At 51.4% G+C, this 12,310-nt stretch overlaps 1 protein-coding gene across 1 annotated transcript; it reads left to right on the forward strand.

The window, feature by feature from the left end:
* The first annotated feature begins 246 nt into the window (after positions 1–246).
* On the forward strand, positions 247–576 carry LOC129495865 (resistin-like beta). The gene has a single exon (XM_055303608.1). It carries the CDS (start codon positions 247–249, stop codon positions 574–576), a length of 330 nt encoding a protein of 109 aa, XP_055159583.1.
* The last annotated feature ends 11,734 nt before the right edge of the window (positions 577–12,310 follow it).

Raw genomic sequence — 12,310 nt, forward strand, 5'->3', positions numbered from 1 at the left:
CCCCAAGTTTTCCTTAACACCTTTTTTTAGAATGAAGGTGTGTATTTTACCAAATCATAAAGCATTGTGTGCAAGTTCTCCGAAGATGGGGAGACACGACCGCAGCAGAGGACAGTGGGGGGATGGGCTGGAGTCCAGAGAGGGACAGAGGAGTCTCTTGGTAGAGTTCTTCCTGAGAATCCCCACCTGTCACCGCCATGATCAAGTAGGGAAGTCTATAGGCCCAGGACATTGCCATTCCACAGGATGAAGACTACTTGTTGCTTCCTTCTCCCTCTCTTCCTCCTCCAGCCGATGATCCCAGGGACTGCTCCGTGTTCCTTGGACTTCATTCTGGATACAAAGATAAAGGAAACCCTCACTGGCTTAGAGTTACATCCTTCCCCAACACAAAGGATGTCATGTGTCAGTATCAAGAACTCAGGCAGACTGTCCTCCTGCCCTGCAGGGATGACTGTCACCGGCTGTGCCTGTGTCTATGGCTGTGGTTCCTGGGATATCCGGGGCGAAACTACATGCCACTGCCAGTGCAGCACTATTGACTGGACCACTGCTCACTGCTGCCCCCTGACCTGAGGGGGAGGAGGGCAAGAACCCAATGGTGTGACCATGACTGTAATGAAACCATACACCTGCCTCAAACTGTTCCTTTCATTTGTTACAACCTGCCTCTTGGGTAGTAAAGACAATTTTTACTTAAAAAAAAAAAAAGGCAGGGCACCATGATCCCCAGGGTAGGACCTAGACTGTATGGGAAACCCAGGAGTTCTCTCTCTCCCTCACTCAGGGAGCCTACTTAGTCCTTCCCCACCCACCCCCGTCTCTCCAGACCAAGCAGCCAGGTTCTCTCCATTCCATGGGGACAAACACCACTGTTCCCATGCTCACAGGACAGGGAAGTCACTCATGGGAGGAGGACAGGCCCACTCAGTCCCAAGTACAAATTCTGAAGGAAGAGTCTGGACATCCTGGATCAGGTGCCCATTTCCCATCAATCAGCACAGCTAGAGGCAGGGAGCAGGATCAGGTGAGCAGGTGGGGAGCTGAATCTTTATATTGTGACTATTATATTTCAAGTAGAATGTATTATTATAACTAAAATCTAAAGAAAGCAGGTATTTTATGATAAAACTGCTGTGGAGTGCATGCTCTGTGTGGAATTCAGAGGAAAACCCAAATTCAGTGATTAACAATGCCAAAAAATGCAAGTAATTAGCCATTATTCAAATAACAGTGGTGCTATTTCTCTTTTGTGCCCTTTTAGACTTTTATGGCCCTAAAATTCCATTTTATTGGAAACCCATTTTCCACCTGGTCTTTCTTGACAGGGTTTTGGTTTTTTTTTCTACTTTAAACAGTTTCTTTTTTTTTTTTTAAAGATTTTATTTATTCACGAGAGACACAGAGAGAGAGACAGAGGCAAAGACACAGGCAGAGGGAGAAGCAGGCTCCATGCAGGGAGCCCGATGTGGGACTCGATCCCGGGTCTCCAGGATCAGGCCCTGGATTGAAGGCAGCGCTAAACTGCTGAGCCACCAGGGCTGCCCCTTTAAACAGTTTCTAAATAAAATTCTGTATTTTAAGAGAAAAAAAATCTAAAGACGCCTAAAGGGTACAGCTAGGACTTTTCTCCCCTAACAACTATAGTTTTACCAAACACCCCTTGTGTTTCACCCACCATGTGCTCGCATCAAGCTTAACACAGGTCCAGAGGCAGGACTCAAACCCAGGTCCACCTGATTCCAAAGCCTGTGTCACACCCCAGGGCACTCAGTGGAGGAAAGTAGCAGGGAGCGTTCCAGGGTGCCGAGTCCTGCTGGACTGGCTGGCCGCGTTCTGCGTCTCTATTTGTCCGGGACGGTACACCCCACGCTGTTCTTCTGGCTACTGGTGGCCAGGCTGGGTCCTCACGCCTGTGGCCAAGGGGCTCCTGACCAAGAAAATCATGGGAGCCCAGTGACCCTGTGGGCCTCCCCGATCTCCCTGAACAACTCCCACTTTGCCTTCAGCCTGTACAGGTGGATGGTGGCTGCAAACCCAGCAAGAACGTCCTCTCCCCCACACCCAGCTCCTCCATGCCCCCCCACCCTGCTGGCTCTCCTGGCCACGCGGGCAGTGCTCACCAGGTCCTAGAGGGTCTGGCTTCGCCCCCGCCCAGGTCCCAGACAGCGGGGTCCGTGCGCACTACAGCCAGCAACTCCTTGCCCTCCTGCTGGCCCCGGAGGCCTGCCGGCCAGTCACAGACAGAGCCTGGCACGCGGTTTTGTCGACCTTGCCCACCGCCTGTACCACACTGAGGTCTTCCTCGCTCCCTTCGGGAACAACCACAGGCCCAGGCAGCAGATGGACCACCTCATGAGCAAGAGGACCCATTGGGAAGCTGGGCACTGTCTTGATCCTGGCCAATCATATTTTCTTTAAGAAATTCTCTAGAGATTATTTAGATCCCTTTGCAGTTAGCTACAAAGTTCATCCGTCTTTTGCCCAGGAGGAGTATTTCCCTCCACCTTCTTGCTGCCCCTCCGAGAATTCAGTCACTTAACTCTCCTGCACCTGCAGCCCCTCCCTCTTCTGGTACCTTCTCCTGAACATCCCAGCTCTGTCTCAGGCGGTAGCCCCATCACAACCAAAATTTTAGGTCGGGGTGCCCCCACGAAGGCACATAAGTTGTGTGTTTCGCAGCGAATGAACATGTGCTTTTTGGTTTTTTTTTATTCAATTAGCCAACATAAAGTACACACTGAGTCCCAGATGTAGTGTGCAGTGATTTACCAGTTGTGTGCAACACCCAGTGCTCATCCCATCACGCGCCCTCCTTACTGCCCGTCACCCAGTTACCCCGTCCCCCGACTTCCCTCCCCTCCAACGGCCCTCAGTGCGTTTCCTAGAGTTAAGAGTCTCTCATGGTTTTTCTGCCTCTCTGTTGACTTCCCATTCAGTTTTCCCTGTTCAAAAAACTCACTTTTTTCAAGTTGTAACTGCAGAACATAAAGCTATGTTCAGGGCCCTTGTGACAGCCTTGCCCCCTCGGGCTATCCCAGCTCGCCGGCCGTGCCACCCATCACAGGTCTTGCTTCTGGGCCCAGGGCTTATCCCAAAGAGTTTTGCAAGCTGTCTCCCGCCCACCCTTGAAAAGAAACTCCTTGTTGAGCTGGGGATCCTGTCCTGAGGATGTCCCTGGATCCTGAGGATCCTGTCCTGGCGTCCCCCCAGCATTGTTACATTTAACTCTATTTTGTGGACTCTCCTCCCTGACACTCTCCTCCTGTGGGCTCAGCGTGGCTTTGCTGGTTTTCTTAGCTCTGCCATTTCTGTGTATCTCCCTGTCATGTGGAGCCCGTTAAAGATGGTGTTCCATAGAGTCCTCCCTTGGTCACCTTCCTTGAGCAAGTTTGGCTCTCCAGCGGCCCCTACCCCTCCTGCACTCTCTATGCCCACCCCCACCTCTCATGAGCTCCAGACCCACACCTCCACAGGCCATCGGGTCCCCTCCACCCAAATATCCAAGACATGTCCTAAGTTCAGCATGTTCAAAACAAGAAGAATCCCTTCCCACTGACCCTACCACCCCCCAAATCCCCCTCTTCTGTTTCTTTTCCTTTAAGTGTCAGGGCATCTGCCAAACCAGCTCTAACCATGAGCTGGGCAGATCTTCTATCTCTTTCCACCACCACCCCCCCCACTACACTTCTAAGCAGAAGCCATGACCTGTGGGGACCTCCTCTCTAATCTCTCTCCGGGCTGTGCCACTGTCCCTCTCGACTGCCACTAGCCTCATCGGGCTCCATTACCTTTTACCAGAAGTATTGCAATTGCTTCTCAACTGGCTTTCCTGTTGTCTCCCTTCACCCATTTTCCATGCTGCTGTCGGGGTAACCATTCCATCAACCAGATTTGACCTTGTAGCCCCACTGCTGAACACCTGTGAGTCGCCCCAGCCCAACTTAGGACCGTGCTCCACATCTTTGGCACAGACCCCAAGGCCTTCCAGTGACCTGCTCCCGGCTGATCGCTTCAACCGCACCTCTTGCCACCCTCCCTACTCCCCTCTTTCTGAGAGCATCACAGGTTAGTTACATGAAACAATACCCCTTTTCTGAACTGCGTGATCCCTCCACTCTATGGGTCTCTCTACACAGGCCACCCACTCCTCTGCCCCCCATCTCCTCTCCACTTCCCCCACCACTGGGTACCCACCCATCAGGCTCAGCTTCAAAGCCACCACCCCCAGGAAGCCTTCCTTAACATCCTCCACCACTGGGGTCACCACATTTAGAAATAAAACAAAACATGGATATAATTATATTTATTTTTTAATTTATTTATTAATGAGAGATACAGAGAGAGAGGCAGAGACACAGGCCGAAGGAGAAGCAGGCTCCATGCAGGGAGCCCGACATGGGACTTGATCTCGGGTCTCCAGGATCACTCCCTGGGCTGAAGGCAGGCGCCAAACTGCTGAGCCACCCAGGCATCCCCTATATTTATATTAGAAACAATTTGTTTCTAAAACACTCCCCAAAGTAGGTGGAGGTGAGAGAACTAGTTTTCGTTTTGAACATGCGGAGCATGAGATGCTTCTAGAATATCTGCATGGAGGTGACCAGGTGGCCAGTGGGAATTTGGGTCTGGAGTTCATAAGAGGTGTGGGTTGTGCTTAGAGAGTTGGAGGTCTTCAGTGAACAGGAGGAGTAGAGCTGCTGGAGGGGACCCATGCCTCTCTCTCCTCTGTGTCCTTGTGGCTCCACCTCCTTTCCTTAACCTGAAGACATAACACGCAGTATCAGAGTTTTCTAATTACTTACCTCTAGCCCACAAGACTGTGGGCTTCTTCATACGGGAGATGCTATTGTTCAGTATCACACCCAGAATCCAGACACTGCCAAGATTACAGTGTTCAGAAATTCAGCTCCCTGGTTCTCGGCGCCTCCTGCACTGCAAGGCTGGCTATGGGCCCCTCAGAGCTGAACCCCTCAACTTCTAGATGGGAGCCTCAGCTGCCAGACGAGAAGGGAAGGCAGGGAGCCAGCTCCAAAGGAGGAGGGGTGGGCTCAGCCCAACCCTGACAAAGCTCCTCAGGCCCTCTAGCCCACGTTTACCTGTAGATGGCACCCAACTGACATTAGGGGAGAGCATGGTGTCATATTTTGGAGAGTTGCAGTGAGCACCGTAATGGTAAAATTAATAGCTAACAATTCCTGAGCAACGACTATGTACTAGACACTGGGCTCAGGCTTCACGGAGGGCATCTCATTGAATGCTGACAGATATCCAACGAGGTCGTTGTTACACCTCCGGTAGTAAGAAGAAGTGGGTGGTCCTCATTCTCTCTCTGGCCTCACCTCCTACCACCCTCTCCATCACTCCTTCAGCTCCAGATCCACAGGCTTCCCAATGTCCCTTGAACACACCAGACTCATTCCTGCCACTGGGCCTTTGCACATACCATCCCCTCTCTGGGATATTCTCCCTACCATTCATTCCATCACTCCCTCACCCCACTGGGTCTTTCCCCCATATCACCTTTCCAGGAAGGCTTTATGCGAACCGATAACTCCCCTCTCCTGACATTTCCTATCTCCTTTCCCTTTATCTCTCTCCTCAGCACTACCACCATCAAACATATTTTTCCTTATTTTACTTGTTCCTTGTTTGCCTTGACACGTAAAGCTCCCCTCTGACAGCGGGTCCCTTGTGCACAACTGTATTGCCCGCATCAAGAATGATGCCTGGCACACAAGAGCCCCTCCCAAACTACCTCCCAAATGAATGAAGTCCCTGGCATCAGGTGCCCTCTGCTGGGAATGCTGGCGGTGTCCTGTCTCTTACCAGGGAAATGGAAAATCCTCTTTGACCCAAAGCTCACCAAGATCAGACCCTTCTCAGTGAGTGAGTGAGGGGGTCAAGATCCTGGTGCCCATGATGCAGCAGCTGGGCCGGTTCCAGCTTAAGCATTTCTACCACCTGCAAAGCCACGTCCTCTGGCTGCCATGCAGCTGCAACATCACTGTCTTGGGATGCTGTCTTCATCCTACCCGACACAGGAAAAGCCAGGGACACACAAGAGGCTCTCATGACAGAGCATGTTGACACATGGACTCAGCCCTTGCCACTAAGGTAAAACCCCAGCTGTCTCTGCTCCCGAATGTAGTGAACCCACCTCAATGGCCACCCTCTCCACCCCTGTGACTGGGAGGCTGTGACCCTTCTGGTCTTAGGGCCCACGATGGGAGGGAGTGGGGCCCGTTCACACCCTAACCATTAGGCAGGATTCAGCCAAACACTCCTACAAGCCATGGAAAGCAGTGTGCTGTCACAATAAAACATTCAATCTTCCTCTGAGGGATTTACAGTTCATGTGAGGGTTTCAAAGCACTAAGACGTTGTAAAGGACCGAGCAGCATTTCACTTAGCTTTACCCAGTGTTTCCCAAAGAAGATTTGAACATGCCATGCATTTCCACATAAGACCTAGAAACCAACTATGCTACTATGGAAGCCATGGCTGGAGAGAGATACCTCCCAGCTATTCATTGATTTATTTTTTGTGACCAGTGAATGTCCCAGTGGGAGCCAAGACCAGGCCCCTTTACACCTGGTCATGGTGTAATGAGCCACCCACGCTTCCCGTCCCTCCTCTTTGCCATGTCCTTGATCAACTCGCTTGCTCCCCTACAGTACCTGAAGCCTCTGCTACTCAAAATGTGGTCTATGGACCAGCATCATTGGCTTCATCTGGGAGTCTGTCAGAAATAGAGGACCTCAGGCCCCATCCCACACCTACTGACTCAGAGTCTTTATTTTAGCAAGACCCCAGGGGATTCCCATGCACATTGAAGACTGGGACTCCAGGGAAGTCCCACTGCTTCCGGATAGATCTTCAAGATCCCCAGCCATTACAAATCACCAAGTGCTGTCTCACATGAGCCATCTCTACAGCCATCATTTTGTCTCAGCACATAATGGGCCAGACCACTCTCCACTGGGGTAGGGGAGGGGGAGGGTGCTATATCCCGCATATCATGCGATGTTTGGCAACATGTCTGGATGCCCATACTACAACTTGCCACCATCCCCAGTTGTGATCACCAGAAAAGTCTCCAAACATTGCAAGCTATCCCCTGGAAGACAAAGTCTTCTTTGTGCTACAGGATGAACCCAGGTGCAAACTGTGGGCTCCTGCACCCTGCCCTCCCTGGGTTCTTTCTCAGCACCACTCAAGACCTGGCCCAAGACTATACATGGAGTGAACCACACTGAGTTCAGGGTTGAAGTTTTCACCCCCACAGAACTTTCTCAGTCCTGCCCCTAGAGAGGATTGAGACTCAGCTCTCCTCCCTGTTGCTTGGCCCCCTGCAAGGCACCAGCAGAGGTGAGGAAACCATTGGCTCAGCTCCCAGTGGAGACAAGGAGGCCAAGGACAGACGCATTCTCAGCACTCAGTCTCTCCTTGCAGCCATGAACCCAGACAGCCACCATCAGGCCATGCCATGGGCAGAGCCCCTGTGTGCTTTTCAGGGGCAGACATGGAAAGGTGAGCCAGGAGGAAATAGGAAAGCCTGGATCCCTGCCCTGCCCCAGAGCCACCCTCAGGCAGGGACACAGGACAAGGCTATATGTTGGGCCTAAGACAGACAGACAGCCTCCTGGACTATGAGGCCCAGTGCAGGCCAGTCTGAGAGGCAGCAGCATGGCTGGAGGGCAAGCTTTGGCTGTGGGTTATTTCCTTGCTCTTTAGAAACTGTATGACTTGGGGAAAATCACTTAGCCTGTTGGGTGCTCCATATTCCCATTGATGAGAAGCAGGTATTGGTAGCACCCAGTTCCCAGAACCACTGTGAGAACAAATGAAATCACCTTATAAAGTACCCGGCACAGGTCTGTTCATTGAAGACACCAAGTAGACACAGCTGACCTGGATTTTATGCTATTAACTGACAGGTGGTGAAATTGCTGGCCAGGGCCATTTGTTAGGTGATATTACTTCAGCTCTCTTCTCGCCTCTCATTCCCCTAAATAGCAGAAGGAGGCCATATTTTCCAAAACTCTTTTTATCTGGGAACAGTCAACTGGAGCAACTCTTGCCCTCAATGGACACGATGGGTATGTCCCATTACCACGCAGGAATCACAGGCATTTCTCTACAAAGCATCCCCATGAGGATCTCCAGGGTGAGTTAAATTACACCCCAGGTGTCTGGGCCACATGTAACGCACCTCTCTTCCTCCTTCATTCAACATGCACGGGGCGGGGAGGCAGCGATGCCATGTCTAAGCCGTGCTCGGGGGTACACAGGGCTCCCTAGCTGGTGGGCAAGTCAAACATGGAAATGGTGAGTTACAACACCCCCATGGTGTCCTGAGGACAGCTGCTCCAGAGGAGAGGGCTGAGCCTCATTTGAGAGTGAGGGGTAATGCCTCCTTCCCAAGCTCTCCACTAAAGCAAGCACTCCTGCTTTGGGGAGCTGGGAGGAGCTATGGAGAGCACGAGACCAGGTGTGTTTCTGCAACTCCCCCCCACCCCCGGGAGAGCAGGGGAGTCACCTTGTGGTGCCTAGACTGAGTCCTGAAGTCCTAATACCGCTGTGGGATCTCCAAAGAGTAGAAAGGGGAGTTATCTGGAAATATTAACCAGCTTTAGGAGAAGGCAAGTACTGTGCGGGGGCGGGGCAGCATAAGTGGTGACAGGCAGGATGGGAAGTGGGGCTGCAATGAGCTGGATCTGGCTCCAGAGGAGCCTTGTCAGCCAGGCTAAGGTGCTGGGACAGTCACCCTGTGAACTGGGAGAAGAAGGAAGACCACCAGGGAGCTGTAAGCAAGGATGGGATTGCATCTGAGCTTCAAGGAACTCAGGCCGATGTCCCAAGGAAGGAGATCACAGCAGAGCCTGAGGATCCGGGGGTGCAGCTGGATAAGCTAGCTGGTGACAACACAGGCAGGGCTCAGAGAGAGGCAACATGGACAGTGAGAAGCGTTGAGCAGAAGAGGCATTTGCAGGTGGAAATGCCAGGACTGTGGCTGGCTTGGGGGTGGGGAGTCAACCAAAAGGACATCAGCTGTCTGAGAGGCGAGGGGAAATCCATGCAAGGCAAGAGCATCCCATGAACACACACCGTGGAGGGGCAGAGGGGACCCTGCCGTAGAGGAGGGACTGCACAGAGCAGCACAGCGAGCCCTGCAACCAAGGGCGTCAAGCCCGATGGGGAGAGACAGCATCCTCCATCCGTTTGGATGAGGAATCAGTCTCTACCAGGGGACAGAACACCCCAGGTCATGCATCTCATCTTGATAGAATGGGGAGTCGATTGCCAGTCTCCTGGGCACTGGCGGTACTCTGTGCACCCCAGGACACAGCCTCTCCCCGGCAGACAGAGGGTCAGAGCTCAGACTGAGGAGCGGTGTGGCCACCCCTGGAGGAGAGGCAGCTCCTGCTTGGATCAGTGCTCTGAACCTCGGTCCCTGCAGGCAGTGCACACAGCAGAGCTGACCACGGATGAGAAAGGAGAAGAGGCCCGGGATATCTTGGGCTTCCAGGCCCTCCCCAGGTCCCAGGCCCTCCCCAGGTCCCATGCCCCACCCCCTTTCATTTCAACCAGCCTTTCCTGCTATTAATGTTTGAGGAAGGCAGTCGCAGCCTCCTCTTCATGGGGAAATCCACCTCTACCATCCTGGGCTCCTGAGGAGAAAGGAAAACCAAGACCGAAGTTTACTGAGCACACAGCTCATGGGTCTATCTTCTGGGCTTTGCACAAAACCCCTCTGAGTCATTATCCCCATTGCACAGATTAGCACACCAAGGTCCAGAACAGCTGCGTGATCACAAGCCAAACTCACTGCCCCAACACAAACATTTCTGGGAGGATCTGCAAATTCAGATCACTCTCATGACCTTCTGGCAGCTTCACATCTGGACTTCCTCCTCTGCTTGCAGTTCTCTCATGCCCTGCTGCCTGAACCGTGGCAGACCTGTGTTCCTTTGGAGAAGTGGCGCAACGAAGCAGCAAATGCAGCCTTGTGTGAGGGTGTTTTGGTGCCACTGGGCCAGTGGTTCCCCCACATGACTCAGGGAACCCGCTGTGAGTGGCGCAGGTGCCATCTGTGTGACATAGAGGGTAGGGCTGTGTCATCATCACCACCTGCTGGCATCCAATAGGCCCAGAGGTTTACGAGGGGCCAGCTGAGTTTCACATCCTTCCACAAGTGGTTGAGAAGAAAGCACTCAAGGAACTTCTCGGGTTCTCTTTGGCAAGAAAGACTACTTAATATTATTTGTGTTTGGAAGCACCTGCACGCCTCAACAATGCTCCTGCAAAGCTAAGCCAGCCCGATGCTCCCTAGACCCAGTCCACCGGACAGTCAGTCCTATGTAAATCCTCTGAGTAAGCACCCACTGAGTACCTGATGTGCGCGAGGCATGGTCCTGAGGCTGAAAGGAACAGAGGAGGCAGTCCCATCCTCAAAGAGCTCATCGTGGAGGTGTGCACGGGGCACGCCGCCCACTGCAACCACTCCTGGTCTGGGAGTGTAATATATTCTCTTTTGCTACAAATAGGATACATGTGGGAAATATCAGAAAGGGAGACAGAACATAAAGACTCCTAACTCTGGGAAACGAACTAGGGGTGGTGGAAGGGGAGGAGGGCGGGGGGTGGGGGTGAGTGGGTGACGGGCACTGAGGGAGACACATGACGGATGAGCACTGGGTGTTATTCTGTATGTTGGTAAACTGAACACCAATAAAAAATTAATTTATTAAAAAAATAGGATACATGTCCTCCCTGGGAGGCATGTCAGGTGGAATTTTAAGCTGAATGGTCAAGGAGCCCAGGACAGCCAGAATCTGAATCATGATGACAAGATGGTAAAGGTGTAGCCTGAGGGCAAACTGGAGCCAGAAGATCACAGCAAGCTGGTGGGAGTCCGTGGGAATTCTGATCCCATAGTCATTGGGATCACTGACTACTATCATCAGCTACCCTGCTCAGGTTCAAGTGTCCCCTCTCTGACCACCACCTTCTTTCTTTCCAGCTCATTCCTTTTGGCACCCAACCCCAACAAGCCTTCAGCCCACTGGGATGCATGATCCATGGAGCCTACCAGTTACCCCCTCCCTCTCTTCCTCCGGCCCTGGCTTCCTCCTTGCCCTGCTTAAATCCCATAACCAGCTGTACCCTCAGCTCCTTTGCCCTTCTCTGTCTTTACCAAAACTCCCCAATTCTCCCCTTGCTCCAAGCCGACATGCAAACTGCTGAATATAGCTGACACTGATGGGTGTCATTTCAAATTCATGATCACTAAACCTCAAAAGAGGCCTTGATCCTAGGAGCAATCACTCTCTACATGAGCCCTTTTATGCTCCCACTGCCTTAAGTAAATACTTTATAACCTGGCTTTCATACCTTCACCTCTAACACTTCCTGCCCCAAATTACTCTCAGATGATGACCTCATTTCCATTTTCCCTGGCAAAATATAGGCAATACTCATCTGCCCACCACCTGCAGTTCTGCTCATACCTCCACCTTTCCTTCTATCAGCATGGAGAATCTGGTCATGCTCCTAGCTGAGGCCACCGCTTCACCTACACCACTGGCTATATTTTATTTTATATCACCCACACAAGGACACCACACCAGCAATCCTGCCCCTCCACCTCCTCAATCACAAATTCCCCGTATCTACTGGCCTTGTTCTATCAGGATGCAAACATGCTCCTATTTCTTCCATGAGATGGATGGATGCATGCATGCATAGATTAGGTATAGGTATATAGACACACACACGATGCTAGATATAGACACAAACATAGATAGATTATAGATAGATAGATAGATGATAGATAGATAGATAGATAGATAGATAGATGTAGAAGTAGAGATAAATATAATCACTCCCCCCCAGCATACACACCACTGTGGTCTATCAACATCGTGGAATACCAACAAAAAAAATATCCATTGATATGTGTACTACAGTGTGGATAAATCTCAAAAACAATATGTTAAGTGAAAGAAACCAGACCACTTCGACAGATGAATGGATAAGGAAGATGTGGTCTGTATACAATGGAATATTCCTCAACCATCAGAAAGGATGAATATCCACCTTTTGCTTCAACATGGATGGAACTGGAGGGTATTATGCTGATTGAAATGAGTCAATCAGGGAAAGACATCATATGGTTTCACTCATACATGGAATATAAGAAATAGTGAAAGGGACTATAAGGGAAAGGAGGAGAACTGAATGGGGAAAAATTAGGGAGGCAAACCATGAGAGACTCTTAACTCAGGGAAACAAACAGAGGGTTGCA

The sequence above is a fragment of the Nyctereutes procyonoides genome, unplaced genomic scaffold (genome assembly GCF_905146905.1).
Source record: "Nyctereutes procyonoides isolate TBG_1078 unplaced genomic scaffold, NYPRO_anot_genome, whole genome shotgun sequence".
Classification (NCBI taxonomy): domain Eukaryota; kingdom Metazoa; phylum Chordata; class Mammalia; order Carnivora; family Canidae; genus Nyctereutes; species Nyctereutes procyonoides.